This window comes from Paramormyrops kingsleyae, chromosome 21 (genome assembly GCF_048594095.1).
Source record: "Paramormyrops kingsleyae isolate MSU_618 chromosome 21, PKINGS_0.4, whole genome shotgun sequence".
Classification (NCBI taxonomy): domain Eukaryota; kingdom Metazoa; phylum Chordata; class Actinopteri; order Osteoglossiformes; family Mormyridae; genus Paramormyrops; species Paramormyrops kingsleyae.
Window position 1 is genome coordinate 15,370,770 of NC_132817.1, and position 26,996 is coordinate 15,397,765.

General features: G+C 43.7%; 2 protein-coding genes across 9 annotated transcripts; both read left to right on the forward strand.

Moving 5' to 3' along the window:
* Positions 1–205: 205 nt before the first annotated feature.
* On the forward strand, positions 206–7,574 carry spmap2 (sperm microtubule associated protein 2). Of its 6 annotated transcripts, none has more exons than XM_023798044.2 (8): positions 206–612; positions 2,743–5,048; positions 5,227–5,342; positions 5,604–5,665; positions 5,865–5,931; positions 6,253–6,379; positions 6,769–6,928; positions 7,242–7,574. In XM_023798044.2, exons 3-8 carry the CDS (start codon positions 5,281–5,283, stop codon positions 7,481–7,483), a joined length of 720 nt encoding a protein of 239 aa, XP_023653812.1. In that variant the 5' UTR covers positions 206–612; positions 2,743–5,048; positions 5,227–5,280; the 3' UTR covers positions 7,484–7,574. The 6 variants fall into 6 exon arrangements, with proteins under 6 accessions (XP_023653812.1, XP_023653816.1, XP_023653817.1 ...); XM_023798048.2 differs by having other exon boundaries at positions 2,743–2,864; XM_023798049.2 differs by lacking the exon at positions 2,743–5,048.
* Positions 7,575–7,698: 124 nt separating this feature from the next.
* Positions 7,699–26,168, forward strand: LOC111836578 (interleukin-6 receptor subunit beta-like). Of its 3 annotated transcripts, none has more exons than XM_023797968.2 (16): positions 7,699–8,768; positions 9,203–9,483; positions 11,403–11,500; positions 11,768–11,894; positions 14,031–14,203; positions 14,308–14,468; positions 16,572–16,782; positions 17,968–18,050; positions 18,615–18,846; positions 19,284–19,472; positions 20,506–20,607; positions 21,755–21,901; positions 23,402–23,527; positions 23,886–23,982; positions 24,116–24,197; positions 24,984–26,168. In XM_023797968.2, exons 2-16 carry the CDS (start codon positions 9,473–9,475, stop codon positions 25,431–25,433), a joined length of 2,289 nt encoding a protein of 762 aa, XP_023653736.2. In that variant the 5' UTR covers positions 7,699–8,768; positions 9,203–9,472; the 3' UTR covers positions 25,434–26,168. The 3 variants fall into 3 exon arrangements, with proteins under 3 accessions (XP_023653736.2, XP_023653737.2, XP_023653740.2); XM_023797969.2 differs by having other exon boundaries at positions 9,203–9,279; XM_023797972.2 differs by having other exon boundaries at positions 7,699–9,483; positions 18,693–18,846.
* The last annotated feature ends 828 nt before the right edge of the window (positions 26,169–26,996 follow it).

The window sequence follows — 26,996 nt, forward strand, 5'->3', positions numbered from 1 at the left end:
TATGAAGTCAAACTATAGGCTTAAATTGAAGTAAACTGGAAGTAAATGACCAAATAGCCCTGACAGGTAAAATCAGTTATAGGAGGAAGAGTCGACAGTATCACTGTAGTGGGAGAAATTAATCATTGAAAGTTTACGCCCTGAAAGCAGGATTGGACTTGCGTTCTTCTCGTCCCTCCCATAGGTCCGCTAGTAGAAAGTAAAGTTCCAGAAATATGCAGTAGTTGGACAATTTAATGAAACACCAGGTTTTACACCACAATCATTTATTAATATGGTGTATGGCCTCCTTTTGCAGCCAATACAGCATCAATTTGTCCTGGGAATAACAGATACGAGTCCCGGTCAGTGACCGGAAGGATTCTGCTGTGGATTCAGCAGCTGTGGTTTTATGTTTCTTGGATACAATCCAGGTTAGTACCCGAACATCCCTATCGGACAGCTTCCTCTTGCATCCGCAGTTACTCCTGATGGATGTGGTCCATCCACCGTGGTGATATGCTGACATTAGCCTGGATACCGCAGCTCTCAATACACCACAAAGACTTGCCATTCTGGTCACAGATGCACCAGTGAGACATGCACCAACAATTTCTCCTCTTTTGAGCTCTGGTATGTCTCCCATTATGTTGCATGGATTGCAGTATTTTATGCAAAGCTGTGCTATTGCTTTGTTAATTTAACCTTCACTTTACACTCTGCTCTTACTGGTGGAACGTGCAGTCAGTGAAGATTGACCACCAGGTCGCGCGCATATAAGCGTGTTTCAGTTTCATTGTCCAACCCCAGTAAGTGATCCGTTACCTAATGCACTCCTCGTTCTCTAAAATAGTCTGTGCTTCCTACCAACCATAAGCCTGGTATTACATGAAGGACCCCGGACAGCGGGTGGAACATAGCGCCATATGTATCTACATTAGTCACGGGATGAATGGCACACCATTCACGAGACACAGACCAGAGGAAAATCAATGGTAACAGATGCGGAATAGCCTGTGGCTTTTATGTCAAGGGAAATTAACTGCTGGGCAAGTGGTATACTAGTGTGCCGACTGAAAATGAGAGGATATTTGAATATTGAAAAAGAACTTAATAGTGGGTTCGAAATAAAGTTATAGTAAACAGGTGTTTTTGCCAAATCTCACGCATCGAGCGTGACGCTGACGCTGTCAGACTCACGCAAGAAATCAATATTATTTCATTATAAACCTAAAATTAGCTACATCAAAATCGTTCGGGTTAGTTTACAAACCCTACAGACTTTACAAGGTAATAAAAATTGTACATACATGTAAGAGTCTTACATGCGTAAATGCGTGGGCAGACAGGTCTCGAATTGAAAATCCAAAATGTAAAACTGTGCAGTGTTCTGGTGAAAGATGTCACGTTTCTTTTCCTGGTCGGCTTTTCCAAATGATCCAACATGACAAAAATGGAAATAAACGCGAAACGTTTAAATTCATAATACATGCCATTCAGCAAGGGGAGATTCCCAACAGGTAGACTAAATTAAGATTGGCTCGCAGTTGAAATTAGTCCATAGCACCAATATTGCAACTTCGACTAAATATTAGGCAGCATCTGTAATAAATATGTTATTAGTATTATCGCTAGTATTATCATGCGGATACACATCGTGAGACATAACCGGGAGCCGTACGACCACCACTTTGCAGCGAGGAGCAAGTAGCGTCATACAGCCTAGTTTTCTCCAAATATTTGACGTCTGACTCCGCTGAATTTGTGTGATTTCTGAAAAAGAGTTTAACATTTAATGACTTGCAAAAATTGCCCTCCAAAATGCAACATTACAAACCAAGCGGGGGGGGGGGGGGGGGGGGGGGGGATCCCAATCCGACTTCTATGTTTTGCAAGAACAACGGCTCCTCCTCATGGATCAATGGGTATATAGCGTTTGTTCGCAGAAAATTAAAACGTGTTACCGAACCTATTGTAAATTACACAGGAGAAACAGGCAACTGTAGAAATAAATACAGTAAGATAATTACTATACGTTTACTTTATTAAGAATGGTATTAGGAATTAATAATGATGCTCAGTTCTTGATCTTTCAACAGAATTGTACAAATTTTATTGTTTAACAATAGAAAGAAAGACACTAAAAATAATTCATACGATTAGAAGTATTGTTTTTCACATAGTTATATCAGTTATGGAATCAGATGGTAACGTATATTTAAGCAGCATCGATATTTCAAACATACAATCCGTGGTTGTCCCAGAATGGTCTCGGTTCTTAATGGGTGAGCCCAGATCATCATGGGAGCATCTTAACCCTTTGTTCACAAGGACGTCACGTGGGCAGCTGATGCCGACTAGCGATTTTATGACTGCTACAGGCATCTATCATGCGTCGCATGTAAAGGCTAAACAGGCGATACAGTGTGTGCTGTACATATTTTGCAACATTAAAATACTTTGCCATGCAGCCAATAACAGTGGGTCCCCAGGACTGGAGCTGAGAACCGCTGTTTTATTATTGGTTGATTGAGAGGTCTTGCACCCCAGGGGAGTTTGTAGCTATTGAAAAGATCAGGGACCTACTGAGATCCACACCGGCTCTCCGTGAATCAGGTCCCCTTCCCCTGACATAAATGTTACAGAAAATGCAAAAGATAAGAAACTTGGTCAACTTCCTATAATCCCTTCCTTGACTCTAATGGCAGAACTGATGTCCCTGAGGACCCCATGCCAGCATCCTCTTCTTCTCTTTGCACCCAGATGATTTGCATCCTGAGACCCCTGAGCTGCCGCCGCGGGAGTGCAGCCCGGAAATCATGCGCCTCATCTGGCCACACTGGTGCCTCGATACGGGATACAAGATACATCTTATCACAGTACAAGTACAATGAGATGTCATCTGGATCAATCTTGTAGAGGCCTTAATAAAAACTATACAAGCTAAAAAATAATAACAATAATATAAAAATAGCATATAGCAATGTCTAAATACAACACACAGCGTATTCAGTTGAAAGTGCCTGAGGAAGGCATTATCTGAGAGCTGCTGCAAGATAATGATTATGATCAACAGTATTTCATTATATAAAACACAATTGTGCTGGGATGAATGTGATACAGTCGACGGGGGGGATTGTGTGATGATTAGGAGCCAGGAGAGTAAAAGAGCATATTCTGTGTGTGTAGTGCAAGGTGTGTGTAGGGTGGATAAGTCTCAGTTTAGATCAGTTCAGCCTCCCCCCCACCCCCACTGGCTGATGCTGGGGGGGAATACAGTTCAAGAAGTAGGAGCAAATCGTCAGGTGTAGACATTTGTTGTCACTCACCAGCTCATGAACCCACCATCTGCATCTCTTTGAATCTGTGATCGTTTGTTTTGCCTTATAGCACAGCCCCCTTTTGGTCTCAGTCTCAAAGGGTCCCCAGGCATTAGTATGCGAGACTGTGTGGTACAGACAACAAGGGTGGTGAACACGCCGCTTGGTCATGAGGTCTAGGTCGGTCGGATGGACCGCACCTCCTCGGCCCCCACACTTTGCTGCAGTATTCCTGGTACTGGTGTTGGGCCAGCGCTGATCACAAAACCTGCTGATACCTGTAGCTGGGTGTTTACTGGAAGCTCCGCCTAGCTTCACTTATGCCTAGTTGACTCATCAACAGTGTGAATGTTTGCAATATGCTATTTGCATCACTGTAAGTTGCTTTTATGCAAAAGCATCTGCTAAATATGTGAATGTACATGTTATACGATGCATCCTCCCTAGACATACATTCTCATCCCTGCCTCTAAATTTCCAATCTATTAAATTGACCAACTCCAGACCGTAACACTGTCTTCCTCATTGCAGAAACCAAGCTCTCATACTCATCCTTCTGGTTATTAAAACTGTCTTGTGATTGAACGTGAGGAAGCATGGCCGTACGTTACACACGACTCCCAGCATCACGACTTACACGATGGGTTTGTTTTTCTACACGTTTGCAGATCAGGGATCTTTTACTACAGGAAATTAGTGCCTTGGGATATTCTGGTCTTGGTGCTGAAGTGGAACCAGGAGATGGTACTTAGCAGAATAATTTCAGTGTAGAGTGCACCCGAGACATATAACCGACTGAGCAACAAGCAATATTACATTAGACAGGAAACAACATTATCTAGATAGTTAGCAATCAGCTTTGCAGCGGGACGGAAATCTGAGGTTACCCAATATCACAGGCAGGGTGTGAAATCTCACTGGGACAGCAAGCAGTCAGGACCCCCGAAGGGAAGGGGTGAGGCCCAGAGACCATAAGCTGAGGTCCTGCTCCAAATAGTGTATATTTCCAGAAAGGAGACAGATGCATGCTTAGGACTAACCCCCCTCATACCCAATCAGGAGATTTAATACACCCCACAATTTTATATCATATTTACGTTATTTACTGCCCTTTGTATACCATAACGATAGACTTTATTAAATGTGATGCAAAATTATGGCTGTATCATCTTTATGACTTCAAATGATAAAGCTAGGTGATTAAAACTGTATTCAAAAAAGCTCAACGACCATATATCGCTAAAGAGACCATTTGTATTAGCAGGAGACAAGGAAAATCATTAATGAGGGTATGTGAAAGATTGCTAGCAGACCAAAATGCTTTGTGTCCCCGACTGAAAGAGTTTTCTAAGGGGAGGAATAAAAACCTCGTGCAAGAGGAGCCAGCGGTATTGATCAGTAAATATGATAACTGGGCCCAATGATTTCCTCTACTTGATTTAGCAGCATATGCATCGCTTCCTATTTGCATCGCCCATTTTTGAAAGAAAAAAAAGTTTGTTTCTGTATTTTCGAAAGACTAAAAGAATAAAGTTGGCAAAAGTTTCACTTGGGGTGATTAATTAAAATTCTACTCTTACAACTGCTTATGCTAGTCAGGGTAATAAGAACACGCTGACAACACGCTAACAAACAATTAAGTACAATGGATATAACTAAAATCTATAGGCCAATATAAAAAGCCCACGCTGGCGGTCGGCCCACGTTGCTATGGTACCGGGTTTAGCGTCTATGTGACACACGGACCAGGTAGGATATGTACATGTATTTGCATTTCTCAAAACAATTAAAATACATATAATTGCAAGTTTAAGTGCTTATTAAGAATAATTAGTTAACTTGTCGATTTGCCATTCCGAATATGTTAAATGATACTGATACAGCGATAATATTTTGAAATAAGATACGACCGATTGTCGTTCCACAGATAAATAAAACAGAGTTAAAGACTTAGACCGTGGCATGCAGTGAAGAGTCGGCTATGTCGGCGCGAATGGATCAGCTCGCCCAGCCGAAGCCGAACCGGCTGAAATACCCAGACAGGTGCAGTATCACGCCGCGCCGCCTCAGGGACACCCCGCTCACTGATCGGTGCTATAATTAAGGTACATTTCAACAGCGATTACAAAAGCAGTCTCTCTGTGACATCACGACATTCATCACAGCTACGCTGCAGTTTCCTTAATTTAAATTTTTCATAATTTGTTTATGTGGCCCGCATACTCGGAATAAATCAGCTTCCCGGGTTTTGTGTTACTCGTGTTCTCGCTGGGGGCTAACTTCTGTCTCTATTCACTGGTGAAGGAGATCGGTATACTGGCTAGATGAACTTCCCTTGGCATCAAAGGGTTCAACAACCACCTTCGGTAAATAAAATCTCTCTCTGCTTTCCATCTGTGCTCATAGGCATGTAAATCACTTTTGTATTGCTTGTATTCGGACGACGGCTCTCCGCTATACGAAACCTGGTTAAGATTCACTGCCATTTTAGTTCTTTCTAAAAATATTTTTTATACTTACGGCAATAAACTATTATTCATGCACGAATTTTTAACGTGTGTCCAGACCTGACACCACGCTGGGCCCGGCTGGCCCTTAAGAAGCTGGTCCACCCCAGTTTCCAGGAGAACAGGTGAAATGATATTCTGTTGTATCTCCTGCTTTATTCTTTCCTGAACACCTCCGTGAGAAATATGTATTTTCAGGTGTATGTTAATAATAGGTTATCTGCCATGCTTTTGTGCCTGTTCACTTTAATAGTTGATGCACATTTCACGTATAATGGGTGTTTTTTTTTCTTGTGAGTGAAATGTGCCTCTCAACACGTCACAATACAAGAAGCTTTAGGGCAACAGCCTTTTTGTCCACACTCGCCCGGCTGTTATAATTTTATCGAATTTCACCTGGGGTAAAACCGATGTCTCGTGTGTAGCTACTGGTCCATTCTTTGCAGGCGGTCTCCGGCATGGCAGGTGACGGCCGCAACCCTGCAGGCTTCCCCCTCGGAGAGGGTGTGCCACCTGGCTATACCCCGCCCGCCCACTGTGGGCTGGCAACCAGATCGCCCCCTGTTGGCCACAGTGAGTATTGACTGTGCTTTCATTTGGCTGATGGCTTGATCACCTGTGCAGCTTAAGCTACTTCATGTTTTCACATTGTTTGCTGTTTTCTTTTACTTCCTTTATGTTGTTACAATATTGTTTGTTCCAAGTTAATAACTCGGTGAAAGAAAATTCAATGTTTTATGGGTTTACCATCCACTGTCATTGGCTACCTGCATTAATCCAATACAAATCACCAAAGCTACCCATGAACGACAGCTAAACCATACGATGTATGGATGTATTGCATACATATTAGTAAAACTCCTACATGTTTTATTAAAAAGCCAGATGGGCCAGATTGTGTAAGTGTTGCCAGACCTGCAGAAAGGGAGAGTGAAGATTATTGCAGTCTTTGTTGTCAGTAGCAGGTGAGTAAGTCTATGCGAACAGCTGCTCCCAGCCCCCGAATCTGCCAGTTATCCCAACCTAGGAGAGCGGCGGTCCTGCTCCCCGATGATGAACACAAACCATCTGCCAGAGGGCTGCGTCTCACCAAAACGTCCCCCCGAATACACCTGCTGGCCAGTGAGTGGCTATGAATTATCAGTATTAATCACAGTCGCTGTTATCACGACAGCAGGTCCTGGGTTGGTTTCACAGATGATGCTGCATTTCGCTTAAAGTATGCGGCTCAGAAGGAGGATGTGTTTATTATGAACCTGCTGAGAAAAAAATTGATCTCTTGGCTGAAGATAAGTTCTGATGAATGGAAGCATAAATGTATAAAGATGAATGGAAGAAAACTTTAAAAATGTGTGTCTGTGGCCCCACCTGTCTCCATCTATCCTTGGACTCCCTCACCCCCCCCCCCCCCCCCCGAAAACTGGACCCCCTTCAGTCCCAAAGTCTGACCACCCCGAGCACCAGCAGGATCGGCCTGTGCTGTGGGCGGTCCCAAAGTCAGCTCTATGTGGGGCTCCCAGCGAGCGGATACAAGTGCTGGCCCAGCCCAAACAACGGAGGGCGCTGTTTGAAGGACATGACCCCTACCGCGTCAGTCCGGCCGCCCTCTATGGTACTGCCTCCCTGCGGCTCCTGCAGCTCAGCGCCCCGCTGCCACGCAAGTGCAAAAACAAGTAGCCAGTATCTCATCTGGGGCCAACGATCCAGCCAGATAATTCCTGTGTTTTTGCTCAGAATAAAGTCTGTGAAAGCCACTGTCGGCAAAGTCCGCTGCGTCCGAAAAAACCATGTGTGACGATGTGCACAAAACTGCTACTTTTAACACGCTTCCAAAGATGCTTGCATTGTGTGACAAACAGAATAAGCATTTACTGCTGGCTGTTCAGGAAGAAGTCATGCAAATTTAGGCTACTTATATATAAAAAAGCTCATGCACAAAATACACGGTAAATAATGTTTCTGTAGTCTCAGGCATTTGTGGTCTGTTTTTATCTCTGAATCATGGAAGCTACAAATGTTGCAGATTAAGTCTGTTTAACAGATTTTTATCACATGTAAACACTGTTTCATTACACTGCTTTTTGGAATGCTTTTTATTAATACTATGCGCATTTCTGGATTCAGATAACGCAGTACAGCGATTGCTTATAGTGTCAGTTAAGTGAGTCAAATTCTTGCAACCTCAAAAAAGTGTAAATTGTTACGGAGGTAAAAAATTACTTTAGGCGCATCAAAGTCATGTTCAACATATGAATATTTCTTAATAACCCTATAACTGAATCTGTACCGCCACGGTGCAGTAATAACTGCTCAGTGCTTCGATCGTTGTTTTCATATTAACACAGCTAGCTGGGGAATGCTAATCGAGCTATCTTCCTTTTATGAAGTCACCACTGGGATCTTGTACCTTGTGTTAATGCATAGTGATCGAGCGCGGTCTGTACGCTACTTGACGACGGGGCGACTAAGATTCTTATTTAGTCAGGGGTATTATCACAATAATTATGTAAAATGCAGCCGGACGTCTTTTGTTAAAACCAACATAATTTATAAGTCGCATTAAATGTTTATTGGCTTTTGGCTAATAACGTGCAGGTCTACGCGATATAGAAAACCCAAAACACCGACGTTATAGTCACAGCATCAGAGCCGACTGCATTTCTAACTCTCCGCCAGGGAAGTTTCTAGCTAAGTCAAGTTTACCTGGGGCTTGACTTTTTTATTTTTAAAAAATAAAAATACTCGAGTGATCGGACCCAACAATTGCCACGCTCTCTTCTTCCGATTCACCATAAATGCGAACAGGCGATCTTGCAAACTTAATCAGAGGAGTTAAAAGCGATTCAGATTGTGCGGAAAACTGCAGGGACCGCCTGCTCCTATCAGAACTAGCTCACCGTCGTCAGTTCGAGGGGTCTTGTCACATCATTTTCAAAGTACCGGGCAAATGCATCGTTTTAAGGTAATATACGTTTTCATTCCTGCAGAAAAATAATGTATTCTGTCGCTTTTTATATTACCGTACCTTAATCTTTCAAAGTCGTGTACATAGTCTTGTATTTTTCTTTTTTCTTTTTTTTCTTTTTTTTTACATCTTATCATGCATGGATAAGCAAGTTTTTTTTAAATTATTATTATTATTATTATTATTATTATTATTATTAAAGCTAATCACTTTTGTTACTCGCATAGAATTAAAATTCGCTATTTTTTCCATAGAGCAGTCGAGTGTTGCATGCTGAATGACATCCGTTAATAACGCATGCCATAGATCGAAAGAATCTCTTGGAACTAATTTCTAAACTTTCAGGGGTGTTTTGAGACCACACCCCACCCAAAAAATGTACTGGAAATGGTTTTGACCACTTAACTCACCTTTTTCTTCTATTAATACAGGTGTTGACACTCAGTCATTGATAGAGACCAGACCTGCCAGTTTCTGTTCTACCTCCGCTGTTAACTGATGTATAACCGTAAGAGTATATATTACACATCAATTTATTACATGTGGACGGAAATGATGGAGATCAAATCAGTGGCATTTAATGTTGATGTAAATTTGAAATTTGATTTATTAAAAAAGTAAATGTGTGTTCAGCTTTAAATGTCTCACCTTCCCTTCATCTTGTCGGTGAAAGATTTTGTCGCGATGTCCCAAAAAGAGAAATGATTATTAGGTAACCTTATTTTTCGAGCTTTTGGTTTATTGGTATTTAATTTTGAGTACTTGCGGTGACTGGTCTTTAATTACACTGCACAACAAAGTTTTTGCTTCTTGGACGTTGTTGGGTGTTTCTTATAGATTTTTGGCCGCTGATCACGAAAATCACATCCGAATTTGTACAGTTTCATCGAAATCTTCGGGTTTGTCATGTATTTTCCTCATATTTGTGTCCAAAAAATTTTCACTTCTGTAAGAGACCTATCAACAATGTTTTTACAGTCTGAGAATGGAATCAGACCAGGCTGGAAGCTGTTCTGTGGAAGTTTGCAGCCTGGGCATGCCTGGACAGGCCGGAGCCAGCTTGACACTGTCTCAGCAGGCTATAAAAGTGGCTTGCATACACAGATGCTGCTCATTGGGTTAATATAGAACTGATAGTGTGTATGTATTGTTTCAGAATATAGCATTGGCTTAGTAGCAATGTAACAAGTAAGGTAGATGCTATAGACATTTGCAGGACGACTGGTGTCGGTCGATATGTCTCGTCAATGTCTTAACAGCCGCAATACATTCTGCTATATTTGTTGCGAATGTGCGCTTGCGCCTCACATATGCTCAATGACTGCTCTCGTGAAGAAAGCATATCATCTGTACAGCTGTAAAATCAGTGATCAAGACAAGGAATGGGCGCCTCACATTTGTTGTGTGACATGTGCTGTCTGTCTGAGACCCTGCCTCAGAGGCACTCGAAAGACAATGTCGTTTGCTGTCCCGATGATATGGCAAGAACAGAAGGACTGTTACTTCTGTTTGACTAATGTGTCTGGTTTCTCTGACAAAAACAAGAAATCAACTAAATAGCCTAATCTGCCTTCAGCAATGAGACCCGTGCCACATGACCACGGTCTTCCAATTCCGAAACCACCAGAGGAATGGACCCTAGACAAGCCAGATGATGAAACTGCAATGCAGGGACATTGATCCGGATTTTGAACCGTGCTCATCCGGTGATCCACATCTCATAACAGTTAGAATAAAACAATCTGGTCTGAGATTGGGGTCTGTCAAAAGCAAAAGCCAAATTGCGGGGTTCGAGACTGTTGGAATGGCATTTGATGTCACCAGGTACGAATATTTTTACTGACTTCTGTTTAACACGGCAGCGTGATGTATCTGACATTGAACGCAAATGAAAATCGAGAGCAAAACACTTTTAATTATGTTGAATTTAATAGCGTATGAGAAACATAAACGCGATTAAATACGTTATTGCTGGTAAAGAGTTAACTGTCTATTTCTCAGAGTTCCTATACGTGATGCAGCAAAACCGAAATTATATTTGTGCATACCCAACAGGTACCTGTGTCAATCAGCAAAAACTTTCCAGGAAGCAAAACATTAAAAAAAAAATGTTGTGCAGTGTTTCCAGACGTGTAAGCCGGCCGGGGAAAATGCATTAATATTTATAGATTGACTATAATATATATAGGAACACCACTTTTTATTTCGGAAGCAGAAAAAAAAGTTGCCCAGTGTTATGGGGCGCAGTGGTTAGTCCTACTGCCTCACAGCAAGAAGATCCTGGGTTTGGTCCCGGGTCCTTTCTGTGTGGAACACGCTCTCCCCGTGTTCGCCGGAGGCTCTGGTTTCCTCCCACGGTCCAAACACATGCAGGGCAGGTTGATTGGCGAGGCTAAATTGGCCCTGTAATTGTTTGTGTGTGCGCGCGCGCGCCCCGGGGTGTGTTGGCAGCTGCCCAGGGTTGGTTCCCGCCTGCGCCCCTTGTTCCCGGGATAGCCTCCGCCCCCCCACAACCCCAGTTGGGATTCAGTGGTTATGGTGATGGATGGATGGTTTTTAATTAGAGTAAAATGTGAGTAATGAGAACGTTGTTACGTGGATTGTGGGTCATTATTTGACGGTGCCTTACAGGTGTCATGCTTGGAACTGGACACACGGAGGCGTGACTATGATGCATTGCATTGCGACTGGCTGCCTTGCTCTCACAGTGGGAGTTGCACTCATTGCAGGTGTAGTGGGGGCTGTGGTGACTGGGATAACAAATTGGTTATATGCAGGGATGTCATGGGGGGGGGGAGTTAGGATGAGTCCGAGACCCTCTGAGTGACAGGGGCCCTTAAAAATTAGGCCATATTTCTTTTTTTTCCTCTATAAATATTTATTCATATAGTATGTAAATATAATATTTTTCCCTGTAATTATTGCAATAGTCTCCTGTGTTAAACTTATTCATTAATTTCAAGTTGGTCTAACGCGATCTCTGCTTGCCTCAATAGCCCTGCCCCCTCCCCCTCCAACCCTTCTAGACTGTGAGTTCCTGGAGCACAGCAATGCCACCTGCTGGTGGGACCATGGACCTGACAGCGCAATCCCGGGAACCTCATATATCCTGCAGATCAACGAGTAAGTCGGCGATCAACCGCCCTCCCACCCCGACCCCCTTCGACTGCACTCTGGTTACCGGAAAGTCCTTAAGCACAATATTGATTGACAGGCCTCGCTAATGGAAAGCGCGTTCAGATGGCGGCAGTGACTGTTTTCTGGAGATGAACTGATACTGAGCTTCAGGCTGGACTTCACCTCCAGCACGCACCATGCCAGCGCACCCACGCTGATTAAAAACGGTGCAGCTGTGCAGCAGCTATGAACGATAAAGCTCAGTGCAGGGGCGCCCGCTGAGCAGGTGCTAATTATCTCAGCCCACGCATATGCCAGTAGGGGCAGATTCATGCTCGCCTTGTTTCTGCAGTAACTGCTCAGGACTGAGTGTTTCTGGCCTGTTGCTGCTCAGGGATTATTGTTGGATTTACAGCCTCGTCCTCCATTTTATCTCTTCTGTTTGCAGAAGGCAGGCATTTATTGAATAGTTTTCTTAGGTACGTTACTGAATCCATCCATCCATCCATTTTCTGAAACTACTTCTCCTACTTACTACTTCTTCAAGTTAGTTATGGTTAAATCTTGTTTTATTACAGCTTTTTACAATCACTATTACTGTTTCTGGTACTTCTATTGCTGTTTTATTACTGTTGTATTTATAGTTAATAATCTTGTGCCATTCAGTAACATTTGTGGTGAGTTTTTTGCCTTCTGGTCTGTGAATCTTTGTTCAAAAGAGAAATTAAAAAAGGGGTCTCTCAGCAAGGGGGGGGGGAATCCCCCCTCGGTGCAATTTGTAGGTCCCAGGAAAGTGTTGCACATTTCATGGTGCCTGAACAGTGTTGCGGGTATAAATGTGCGATCAGTAGGCAGTGACTTGGGCAGATCGGGAGCAGATAAAGGCCTGTCGGCCTCATCCAGTTCAGCAGAACTTCAGTAAAGGCTGAAACTCTGTGGCTGTCAGAGACTGCAGCCATTGTGCGTACTCTGCTGATGCTGGTACAGATACGCTGTTCCTGAAACAGCTGGGGATTTCCTCCTAACACACGAGGCCGAAGTCGGCGTGATTGCTGTCCTTTTTATACTAGCGGGCAAAATTGTGGAAACACCTTGCATTTTTGGCATTACGCTTTAAAAATTACTACATGAATTTTGGTGGTGATGTTTACAAATATCACACATTGGTCGATAAAATAAGTAACTGTAATAAAGTTTTGCAATCTCTAAAAAAAAGTCGCCATTTGAATTTTTCATTGGACCGCCTTTAGATTATGGCGCACATTTGTCATGGCATTGTTTCCACAAGCTTATGCAACATCTCATCCTTTATTTTAATCCATATTTGCATTAATTTCTCACCGAGATCCTGTATTGACAAGTGAGTTGAACCTCCATAAAGCCTCCTTCATCACATCCCAGACACCTTCAAGGAGGTTAAGGTCACAACTCTGTGGTGACCAAGTCACGCGTGAAAATGATTCCTCATGCTTCCTGGACCACTCTTTGACAATTTGAACCCAATGAATCTTGGCATTCTTGTCCTGGAATATGCCCATGCCAACAGGGAAGAAAAAAATCCATTTATGATGGATGGAGGTGTAACTTGGCCATTCAGTAGATTCAGGTTCTCAGCTGACTTCACTTTATTGCTGCATAACGTTGCTGAGCTGTAATAATGATCCAGTCATTGGCTCTTAAGTATGTGCTGATATAAATACAAATGGCGATTGTATTTCCACAACTTTGGCCTCTAGTGTAGATTCTTTCGCCCCCATCCCCCCCCCCCCCAGCTCAGCCCTGTGTTCTAAGCTCTCAGGACTGGTGGGCGGAGCTTAAATCTAAGATGTATTGGGACCGATGCCAGCTCGAGGTCCTGAAATGTAATATCAGTGCTTGTCCCTGACTGCTGTGGTCAGGTGAGCTTCCTGCACTGAAGCACGCGAATATGTATTAGTTTGAGGGGGAAGGTGGTTTCACTTGACAGTTTGTGCAGGATGTTACAGGCGATATGATCAGACTGGTTTCTGTCTTCTGATCAGCACCAGATAATGTGATAATTTTAGTGTAGACACGTGTTTAAGATATCGACAGGAAATGTCTGTTTCTATCATGGCTTGTATTGAAGAGCAATCTTGGTATGTCTTCACCCGCCATTTCCAGGACCCTGGAGCCTAATGGTGAGGTGTATAAGGTCCGGTCTTGCGAGACGGTCGTTGACCACTGCTCAGTGAACATCACCACGGTGACAGCCTACTACTGCATCGCCGTGACGATGCGCGGAGCCCACGGGGAGGCCACCTCAGCTCACCGTTGCCTCCACGGCCTTGAAATAGGTCAGATCCCGTTAAGAGGTGCTCCAGACCTCGTTTTTGAAAAGAAGGCTGGGTCTTATGACCTAACAATCATTACTGTCCTTCTGCTTGTGCTTCCACCCCAGTGAGGTTATACCCCCCCGAACTTTCCCAGCTGTGCCCCGTCGCAGGGCGCCCCCCCTGCCTGCAGCTCCAATGGTCCCTGCCCCCGCACTTCGCCTTGTCTCCCCGGGAGGTTGCTGAAGGCCATCTGAGGTACCAGGTGTGGTACCTGTCTGAGAACCAGGTCAGCAACTCATTCTTTTTCAGGCCCAGAACGTGCAAGGAGATTTCCCAGTGGCCTGGTCTGCCATTCAGAACATCATCATATGGTGAATTAGATTTAAATACCACACAGTATGGTCCCGACCAGAGGTGGACATTTCAGGTCCACACCAGGATTTTGTTTCAACCAACCAGCTGATCATAAAGAGTCACAGAGTACTGGTTGGTTGAAACACAATCCTGCTCTGGGTTTTTACTTTCTGGACCTGAAATGTCCACCTCTGGTACCGACCCGTGCCTCTCAGTTTGTGGTCCCACCCGTCGGTCATGGTCCCACAGCGCTATGAGACCCACATATCAACACTGTGCATAGAAAAATATTAATTACTTATTACAAAGTGTCCACTGAAGGAAAAAAAAAAGAAAAGAAAAAACAGTCGAGTTCATACATGAAAATGAACGAACACTCTCAGTACACAGATGACTGGTTTATCATAAAGTTTAGCAGTCGTATAGCGTTCAAATATCACTAACAGGCATGATAGCATACGTGATAACTAACTTTATTGAATGATTTATAAACATTTTTCACGTTAAATTGACCTCAGCTGTGTAACAACAATTTTTTTGTACCATATAAAAAAAATAAAACGTTGTGTGCTGATTTGAACCAACATTCTCATAACCCCCACCCACCCACAATGCAAATCAACTGTCTTTATTGAGGTGTAAGATTGTTTATTAGATAGTGTTTGTGGGTCTGTGAAATGCATGAGTGCACAACACGTTTGGCCTGTCTGTGGTGGCCTGTTGCGGTGTGGCATGACGAAAGGACAATATGGGTGAGGTTACAAAACAAGGGACCTTAATGAATTAACCAAAAAAGGAAACACAACAAACTCAAGGGGTCTAATGAAGTCAGGAAGGTAGAACCACAGTAAAGCAGGGAGCAACACAGGAACAGCTACAGTGAGGCAGGGAACAAAACACAGGAACCATCACACAGCACACAGAATGACCAACTGAGCAATCAGGACAAGGGCAGGCACATATATACACAGGTAATAGGGGACAGGTGTGGGCCATTATTAATTACAAGGGAACTAAGAACTACAGGGGCCAGGTGAGGATAGTTAAGAAGTACAGGACCGAAACACTAGGTATGCATGTGAAACATTACATGGGACGACCAGTGACACCTGCTGGCCAAGGGGGGAATTGACATAAGACGGGGACCAATCCTGACATGTGGCCTGGTTTAGAGTTAGGATTCTCAGCCTAAAAGAGCCTCCCATCCAGCCCTGTTCTTTGGGACGTACACAACAGTATAACCATATAAAATATAATAAAGCCAAATATGCTCTGAAGAAATTTTAATGACATACAGGTGCCAGTCTGCAGGATCAGTGTACACAGGTAACTCCCGACTTACTTAAAACCGACTTGTGTAAATCTAGACTTATGCAAAAACAATATCCAAGATACAGAGTTTATGGAGACCCTATAACAAAAAGGTGACAAACTGGAAATTTATATTTAAACTTTATCTCTTTATTTTTTTTAATTTAATATGTGTTCTTAAGCATGTAGTATAGTATTAGTAGTATAGTTTCAACTTATGTGTTTCTTGCTTTAAGGCAGGGGGTGGCCGACCTCATCCAGTAAGGGCCGTTGGGTATGCGGGTTTATGCTGCAACTGCCTAATTATATTACTAATTATCTATCAATCAATCAATCAGTCAGACTTTATTTATATAGCACTTTTCATATAAATACAATGTTAAATGCTTTACATAATAAAAACAATATCCCCCCCACCCCTGCCGCCACCTTGACGAGTCCTCACACCTGAGTTTCGACAGCTGACCGAAAGATTATCCCAATAACCTGCATAGACACTGGCCCTTTGTGGGTAAGATTACCTAACCCTAACCCTAACCCTAACCCTGGCTTCAGGTGTCATGAGTGGCATGGGAAGGTAAATCTGATTTATGAAAAATTTGACCCACGTAAGGGTTTATAGAACGGATTACTTCTGTGACAAGAACTGCGTGCATTTTGGCTCAAGGTGGCGCCATTGAGGCTCCCATTGCTGCGAGTCACACATTCACCCTTGTCCCTATAGACCAGACCCCAAGTGTTGGAGCAGGACCTCAGGAGGACGGAGTACGCGCAGGTGACGGAGCGGCCTCTATTCCTCTCAACCAAGCACACCGTGGAACTGTGCATTTTCTCTGCCTTCACCCGTTACACCGTGCAGATCCGATACCGCTACCACCGCTCGCGGCACTGGAGCGACTGGAGCTCAGCACTGGAAGCGCGCACTGCGGAGGGAGGTAACATAATGTAGGGGAGGTGAAAGATATTGTCTCAAGGGTGCATGGAAGCAGGCGCCCAACTGTTTCCATAGTGACAGACACAATGGCTGTGTTCGAAATGGTTCACTCGCTCACTCCCTACTTACTGTAGAGAAAAATCTATGTAGTTTGCTACATCGGGAATTTGTCGATGAACAATTTCAGACACTACATTCCAAGATGTTCTGCGTTTGTATACTAGCAACCTTTGACAGGTGACATTTATGAACAGCAGAAACTAAACGGAATAAAGGAGATAAAGTGAATATTGATGCATGAGTCTGTAATTTGAATGTATTTCGTTATATTTTCACAATTTTATTACTATTAAATGATTAAAATTGAAATGTCAATTGAACGGATTGCATATATATTAAGAGAGATAAGGAGCATGCGTTGATTACAGTGCATTGCCGCAGCCACTACATGACAAACCACCTCAGGAAGGTGAACCAGAGTGCAGCCATGTGGCGGGTGGTACCACAGCACCACGATAGTGCAAATGAACCAGTGTGAGTTTTTTTCTGGTAGCTGGAGTGCCAATCCTGCCACCAACCCCCAAATTTCCCTGTAAGTTGGAGATTAACAGCAATTACAGGGTTAGGGCCTTTGCTGAAGAGCCCAATATATAATGTAAAACATTATCATAATATTAATATTAACAATATTAATATTTAACAAATATAGCAAGTTACTTTAGAAATAATTATGTGTTTACATTTACATACAAAGTCACCCTCGTGGGTCAATTTGTTTATTGTGGTTGACAACAGATAAATGTTTGGTACACACGGAGCATCAGAGTCTGTACCCTAACCCATCGTTTGTGCAGTACAACTTGCAGTGTCTTGTGGGTATTTTATAGTGCACTGTACAGTGAGTCAGATTTGCCTTTGAGAACTCAAACGGCACTATAGAATGGCAGGCACACTATTTTTTGCACTATTTCTGCAATGGGAAGCGATTCTGAACACAGCCCAGGATGTGTCTCTGTTTCAGCAATGAGAGCAGGGTGGTCTGGCATTAACGGCGTGTTAGATATCTATGCTCCGATGGAGCGCTAGTGTGACTCCTCTGAGTATGCAGGCTGTAGAGTGACGGCTTGGGGGTGCACATGAGTGAACATGCGTGTGAGTGTGGGTGTGTCACCCCTCTGCCCTATAGCCCCTTCGGTTGCCCCCCACATCTGGATGCAGGTGGATCCTCCAGACCCGGGAGGGTCCAGGACAGTCATCCTGCTCTGGAAGGTGAGAATTTAACAATGACCCCCCCCCCCACCCCCCATCTGTACTGATTAACCCTTTCACATTCTGGTGACTGGCAGAGATGCAGTAACTCAAACAGCTGGAGTCCATACCTAAATATTATAGCCTGCAGGGGGCGCTGTGTTGGCTCAGTGAGTTAGGGTTCTGTGCCTGTGATCAGAATATTCATTCTTATTTGTTCTTGTCTGGTTACACATAACCAGGGCCACTGCTAGAGATTTTGAACCTCATGAACGCTTTAATTTTCCAGATTCCAAAATTTTTTAGGGCCCCGGGCCCTTGGAATCGTTCTAACCTTCCCCCTCTTTTACGGCACCCCTGCACAGAGTGATCTACAGCTTGCGCTCTTGAGCAAAGCCTTAATCCTAATTGCTCTATGTGCCAGCTGATCCCGCTTGTTCAATTCATCACTTTGGATAAAAGTGTCTACTAAATAAATGCATACATAGAGATCACAAGACACTATCTGATTATTATTATTATTGTTGTTGTTAATGTAAGGTGTGTCTGCACATGGCTGTTTGTCCTAATGAGGCTGTTTTATAGCCACTGCCATCCAGCCTGGCCAATGGTAATGTTCTGGGGTATAACACGTCATGCGGGTGTGAGGACACCCCCACACAGACACGGGACAGGGGCTGTGGGGCTGTTTCCCCAAACTCCACGTCCTGCAAGCTGGACCTGCCCCGGCAGCCCTGCGCCTGCAGCGTGTCCGCGGTCACTTCCGCCGGCGCCTCCCCACCTGCGTGCATCAGGGTTCCTGCTGTGACAGATCCAGGTGACCCGCAAGCCACTGGTGCTGTTTTGTGACCCCTCGTTGAGTAGCTTACAAACACACACTGCATCTCTAGTAAGGAATTTATGAAGAAAACATATGAGAAATTGAAATTACAAAGTAAAAGGAGCATGATGGTTAGGTACAGCGGTCCCAGAGCGGGAATCTGAACCTTTGAACAACAGTAACGTAGCTTTTAGTAGTGATAGACAAAATGACAAAATGACGCTTCAAGAACCAATTATTATATTTTTTCAACACCACTAGATGGTGCTCTTGGTTTGCTTTGGAGCATGTTTTGTGCCTTTTTTGATTAAGGAGCGCCATCTAGTGGGGTCAAAGAATACAGCAAACGGTTCATGAAGTGTCATGTTGTCCATCACTAGCTGATAATAAGATGTCTTAAACTCTAAAGGAGTTTATTTATGCCGTTTTTTTAGTCGGCCCACCTCCCAAGAACATCAGCATGCAGCCATTGGATGACTTCAGGCTCCTGGTACGATGGACAGTGCTAGAGAACCAATCAGCAAGCCGCTATGTGGTGGAGTGGTTCGCAGTGACCGAGTCTGCACCACACTGTCTGTACTGGCAGATGCTGGGAAACGGGACTAATCACACTGTCATCACAGGTTTGTTTGAATTACGAGATTCAGTCTGAACCTGCTGTTTTGTTTCAATGTGAAAAATGGACGTCTGGTGCAGTAGAGTGGTGTAGTTTGCAGTTTGGGTACGTTAGATGTGTGAAGATAGGGTGTTCTGTCTGTGCGTGTGACCGTGTGGAGGAATCTGCGATGGACTGGTATCCTGCCCAGAATGCTGCCTGCCCTGCATCACTGGCTCTCAACTGGTTTAGCCTCAGGAACCCACATTATTTCTTGGCACAAAAATATGAGAGGAAAATTTTGTTACATTTGCTGATGGGACGGGGGGGGGGGGGGGGGGAGCGGTGCTGGCGGCAAAAATATCCACCCACGTCGCGGCACACTGAAAATTGTCCCGTGACCCACTTTTGGGTTACAACCCACCAGTTGAGAAGCAGTGCCCTGTGTTTCCTGGGACTGGATCCAGCTCACCACTATAATGACAGGATAAGTGCCTATTAAAAATGTATGGCTAAATAAATGTGTACACTGCAAGCCAAACTGTTATGTGAAAGCTCAGCCCTTCAGGTTAGACTGTATCATCCTGCAAACCGAGTGTGATGTTTATTACATTTTTATGGCTGCTGTTTTGCGCGGGGGCAAAACAGAAAGAGGCAGCCAGTAGTTAGTGGTCATGGATTCCCAGCTGAGAGCAAAAACACTGCAGGAATGACAGCGGTTGCTGCATCTTCAGATTCAAAAGATTTATTGTCATTTGTGGTTGTATAACTACTAGGACTGCACGATATCACATTGTGATTTAATCGTGATTACGTGGCGCGTGCACAATAATCACCAGGACTTCGGATAATGGTATTCTCTGTATTATACAGATGTGTACTTGCATCCACAATTTGGTAAGCAGATTAGTAGTGTGCCTAAAATATTAACAGCATGTGAATTGTGATGCTCAAAAGTTAGCAATCACCTTAGAATATCATTTAACATCCAAAGAAATGTGCAGGTTCTGGGCTCAGTGTTGGAACCTGGAAAATCCCACCATGCTGTCATTGTGTTTCAGAGAGGATCGGGCCAGAGGTTCGCTACAAGGTGTCTGTAAGGGCCCTGTACGGATCTTTGCCCGGGCGGGAGCAAGCGGTGGAGATCTACACGCGACAGGGAGGTACGCTAGCCTCGTCTTCCTCCTCTGCTTCCGCTATGAGACACTGATCGGGCCTTTTATCGCTCTCGCTAAGGTTAGGCTAAAGGTTAGGCTAAAAGGAACAATCCTAGATTAGCAACTAAAGGTAGTTTCACACAGATTCTCTTCCTCCCGCTGGTCTCAGTTCTTTGTCACTTTCTTTGGGATCCCATCATAACGATACAATATTGCTTTTCTGTAATTTCTTTTTCTCTGGACAGTATTGTCACATCTCTCATTGTTTGAGTGTTGGTTTTGGTTCTGGATTTCTCTGGTGTTTGACCTCTTGGTTTCTCATTTTGGACTTTGTTTTGTTCCGCAAGCTCTGTTTGCACTTCACCTAACTGCACCTGGCTTTCAAGCGTGAATGGGATATTGGATATTAAATTGGATATTGGATATTAAATTGGATATTAAATTGTAATTAAACCTCACATCTTGATCTGAACCTGCAAGTTACTCATCTCTGTGACTAATGAAATAACAGCTTCATAGTTTCTGACTAAGTACTCATTGCATTCTTTGCATATTGTAGAGCTGGCTCAGACTTCTGAAGTGGCAGTAACAGAAAACAGTGTGTTTTGATTGACATAAAACATTGGGATGAATTTGCAGCTTAGTCAAATTTCTGAGGAGTGAGGTTATATACAACTACGCAAAGGTGTAGAGTTCTCCCTTCCGCATTGCAGCTTTCCCTGCGGTTTTGATATATCGCGGGGTCAGCATGAGAAATTAATTTTTTTTGGGAGTTTTGCAAAAGCCGCAGGCAACATGCGAAGGCCAGCAAACATCACATAAAAAATATAGTAACTGATAAATGCATAAAATATACGTACAGTGTTGGTTTGGAGGATGACAACCGTGTTTACAGCAGCCTCTCACGTGACACCTCGCCGTGGACTTGCAGTGGCTTTTGTATCTTACGTTAGTCATATCTTCTAGCTTTAATTCACTCTGCTTGCATGTTCGCTTTCCTCGGCAAGGGGACCAAAAAATTTTATGTGGTTTTTCCAGATCAAGGGGGGCCTGCACCCCTAACCCCCCCATGTGGCCGAGTCAGCTGTATTTCTTGAAGCCTCCGGTCCTCGTGCATACCTCACCTGATTTCTTAAATCGACATGCTCCACAGTGCCATCTGTTGGACCGAAGCTACAGGTCGTGGAGCTCAGAAGCAACAGTGTGATCCTGCAGTGGGAGCCCATTCCTGTGGAGCAGCAGCACGGTTTCATCCGGAGCTACACCCTGTACTGGCAGCACATGAATGACCAAGTCGGAAGTGAGTCTCCCTGATTGGAGGAAGTGGGTGAGGGCAGAGTGCAGGCTCCCAGCTGCCCTAGGAAAGCTTGGAGATCCACCAGAGAGGGTTAGAGTCTGGGGTCTTGGAAAGAGCAGTCTTGTTTAACCTTCTCCCTATGCTTCCTTAAACAGGAAAAGTGTATGGATGGATGGATGGATATAATATGGATATAACTAGGGAACATATTCAAATAATATAATTTGTAACAGCAATGGGCAATCTTATCCATAAATGGCTGTCATGTGTGCAACTCCCTAATTAGATTACTAATTAGAGGCCTGATTGGCTGAGGAGTCCTCACGCCTGGGTTTGAACCGCTGACCTACAGGTTACCCCAAAAACCTGCATACACACTGGATCTTTAAGGGCAAGATTATAATATAATGCATCTGTCAGAGTCACCGGAGGGGCTGAATGTTATCTTGGGTAGCAGAGAGAACGAGGCAGGTGTGTTTGTGGGATGCCAGTCCCTTACAGGGTACATACACACACGCATCCATGCCCAGAAACGTACATTACGGGCCATTGAGGGATGCCATTTAACCTAAGGACATGTCTTCGGACGGCGGAAGGAAACCGAAGTGCCCTGAGTAGGCCCATGCAGGACAGGGAAAACATGCAAGTGACACACAAACCTGGAGGTGTGAGGAAACAGTGCAGCCTGCTAAGCAAACATCCTGCCCTTTATAATATAAACATTTTATAGAAAATAAGTATAATATAATGCTAAATTACAATACTATTATAATATTATATAATATTGTCATTATTTTACAATGGAATGGGTGTTGTGCAGGAAGGGTTACACGATCATCAAATGATGGTCTAGTAATCTGTACTTTGAAACATAGAGATAATCAGCGCCAGTACCCCATTTTTACACTAGGGGGTGACAAAACCAAATCCTAAAGCAATGACGTAAGGTGGAGGAGAGTCACAAAGTTTTGCTATAGATTAGCTCGTTAAGCAGCTTTGAGTGAAATATATATTTTGTGCTTAAAATTGTATCAAATAAAATACCAGAGTCTTCCAAATGAGAACACAACAAATTTATTTTTGAATAAAAAATGTTAGAATGAAAAATTTAGTACCAAGAGTCCTACAGTTGTGCCAATTAATCAATATCTTAATTATATATAGCTACCTTGGACTGCTTAAAAACTAGATCAGAAGATAAATTCACTATTGAATCATTTTGTTGTTTTCTGCAAATATTTTTTCAAGTTAAATGAATTTATGCAAATACAAATATTTAAAAATATTATGGCCATCCACATACTACTGCATTAACAGCTAAATTCCATTTTTTTTGACATTTTAAGAATTTACAATATTGACATTATATGGTACAATAAAAGTTACACGTGTATTGTATATCGGTAAACATTTGTGTATCATATTAATTGTCTTAAATGGCAACAGCAGAAGGTCATGTTTGCACATATGCCAGTATGTGCGTGTACTGTGTGCGTGTCATAGGGGTTGTGGTGCCACCCGGCTGTCATAGACACCTGCTGAGCGAGCTCTGCGGAGAGTATAACATCCATGTGGAGGTCAGCACAGATGTGGGACAAACAGCTGGACTGCCAATCACTGTGGTTGTAGGTGAGGACACTCAAATTCTACTCCCCCAAACCAGAACCTGACTCTCGCCCTAGGAAATGTGATGGCCAAATGAAGCTTCATGTTGTATTATTTGACCCCACTACATTGTACTGTTTCCTTTGGGGCATGCCTCGAGAGCACCATCTAGTGGACATCATATAATACAGCAAATGGTTCATGACGCTTAATTCTTCCAGTACTAGTGAGGCTCATTACCATAAAAGGGAACCATGTTCTGTGACAAAGATCATCCTGATAAGTGGACAAGGAAGCTTTGTAGTGAATCAATCCAGCTACCGGCCTCTTTCCTGTGCTTTACATCCCCCTTCTAGAACAATTTGGTCTTTTTATGTCCTAGGGCAGGGTGACGTGTCACTGTTGACCATCCTATCCTGCATCATCATCTCAGTCTTCACAACATTCATACTGATCACCATCCTGTGGCACAGAGAGAGGTGAGAGTCTGATAGTGAAGATCACCATGTGGGCACCATTGGATAATGACACCATTCTATCCTATAGCTCAGTACAGTGCTCTTCATGTTACATATTGTTACCTTATAACCTGATAAGTCGTGACGTCTTCAGGGTAAGAAGGTCCCTGTGTCCAGTGATACCTGATCCAGCCAAAGGCAGCCTTTCAGTCTGGGTGCCTAGGATGTGTGGGAAGGTAAGATAAGTCCAGATTCTTGCGGAGATCCAACTTTAGCGCTGAAGCACTGTGATGTTACCTCAGGAAAAAGAGTCAAGTATTCCTCACACCGTTTTCCTTTCATCGGCTATACACTTGGGAAATAACATGTGTGGTATTTATTTTGTCAGAGAGCACTTCTTTCAGAGCAAAGACTTCACAACAATAAATATTATAATCTTTAATCTCAATACACTCACATCCTGCTAATTGTCTTAGCTACAGTCGCTCAGCATGTCTCAGAACAATAAAATCTGACATTGTTTTGTTAGTAGGATCCCAGTTCGTCTGCCATTAAAAAACACCAGGTCTCATCACCATTTGCCTGATGTATAATGGCTTTTGTTTTAAGTGAAAAATAAATGGCTAGATAGATGCAATTTGAACTCAGTGATTCCTCTTTCCTAAAAACAGATGAGCCGAATGTCCAATTTTATCATATTATGCATGTTATGCAAGTCAAATTGCAGTAACTCACTGAAGATTTCTTGCACAGAACACTGAGTGCCTTACAGGTTTTGTAAATTGTACCTGTTGAGATGTGGTATGTGGAATGTTTCATAATGGTTCATAAATTCTCATCAAATAACCTCCCAAGTTCAGCAGGACTAAAACAGAAGGCACGCACAGGTTAGCATCATTGTACTAGCCTGCCTACTGCTTCACTTATCCAGGACACTGAAGCCCAAATAGATAACGCCAATCTGAGTAGCTGTCTGGTATCAGCACAGGCAGAACGTTTATCAGTCACTCTCTCCCTGTCAGGAGGATATCAGCAGTCCTGAGATGGAGGTCAGTGTGAAAACCTGTGACCCCATCAGTGAGCTTGTCACCTGGGGGGAAAATGATCACCAGCGACCCCTGATGGTGCAGGATGAATACATTAACTGTTCAGCAGTGGCCATCTGCAATGAGGTCGGCTGTGTACTATCTGGTGACCAGGGGCCAGCCAGGGGTGACCTGAGATCTTCCTATCGCTCCTACGCAAACCTTATGATCGAAGACAATGCTGATCATTACTACCCCTGGAAGTCTGCCCCATCTCCTGCCTATCAGCGCCTCAACGATTTCCCAAGGGACACTGACTTCCCTCTGCTACTACAGATCCTCCTGCAAGACTTGGATGCCTCATCCCCTGTCATTAAGAGCTCCCCTCTCCGGAGACTCGTGACACACAATTATGAAGAGTTCCCATTAGAGAAGCCACCACCATAAGTGTTTCTGCAGTCTGTGTGAGAGCTGGCACGAGTTCCATAGCTGAAGTTTCGGGCAGGCAGTTTTCTTTTTACATTTTATTTATTAGATACTTTTATCCAAAGCAAACATTTTTGTGAAAGCAGGATCAGCCAGTCCCTGTGGCTTTTGGGGGTTAATGTCCTTGCTCAGGGTCCAACAATGAAATTACTCTGGGATTTGAACCAGCAACCATCTGGTGACAGCCACACTGTTCTAACCCACCCAACCAAACACCACTCCAACTGTTTTGTTTGGCCGCAGGGGGGCTTGCGAATCCTGCAGCCCATATGCTGATGCTGTTTGGAATATATTTCCAGGCACTTTCCAGAAACTGAATGTTACTGTTGCAACTATGTGGTATCAGACTCTGAAAGCTAATACAGAAAAACCTGGATTTGGTCATTATATAAACAAACGGATTTATGCTAAAGATAAGTCTGCAGGCTTGCGTCCTGACAGGTAAATCTTATTTTAACTTGACCTGGTTAATAACAGACTGCACGTCGTGTATTCGTCAATCGAAGAGAATGGAATGGTGCATTAAATTCACAGCAGAGGGCGCCGTTGGCTGAACACGGAATACGGTAATGTACGTCACTTGTTAGTGAAGGAAACGACGGCACAAATTTTAATTGTGTGAAATTATGAATATACTGTTAAGTTTAATGAATAAAGCTGATATAATACTTTAAAATAATGTATAGTTAAATGTAATAAAAAGAAACAAATGTAGTCCTACGTGTCTTATCAGTAACTGATCAGTCTATGTAAAAGAATTGGCATCAATGGAGTTGACTTTGGCTTGTCACGGTACCCAGAGGGCCAGGTCTATCTGTGGGGTTGTCCGCAAATGTTTTTCTGCAGAACAATAGACTGAGACGGGAACGTACGGCAATGTCACGGTGTTAAAAAATGTAGCTGAGACAGCGGCTTTGTGGAATTCGATATGTCTCATAAACACAATGAGCCGCTGCGGAAAGGGGAAAGAGGAGAGGTCCCTCGCTGGGACAACAGGCGGCGTTTGTGGGAATCTGAGGGCGATGCGCCAGGATTCAGTGCCGCTGGGGCTGCTTTCCTGAGGCTTGGATTCCTGACAAAGACGGGTTTTGTTTTGACAGCGAATGGCTCCATAGTGCCACATCCATCCTGCAAGCACTGCAGATTAGCCGGCGTCAAAGGGGAGATAGGCAATGTGCCAAGAGTGGCCGCACAACAATGGGATTTCTGGAAAACAGATATCCCACAGAGAGCTGTCGTCGTCTACGCTTCCATCTTTGACGTGCATGCCAAAGAATGCCATTCTTGGCATCTGAATCTCTGAATCCGTTTTCCAGCAGAACTTGGGCGGATTTGTGGAAATGCGGAATTACAGCACCCTCTATGGGTCATCGTGTGAAACTTTCATTCGAACTAATGGCTCTAACCTGTGTGACATACGGTTTTGGCAGCAACGTTCCACTTGATGTTGGGCGTATTACGATTGAAAAATAATCCAGTGGAGACCAGTAGTAAATATCCTTTCAATAAATCCAGACGGCGCAT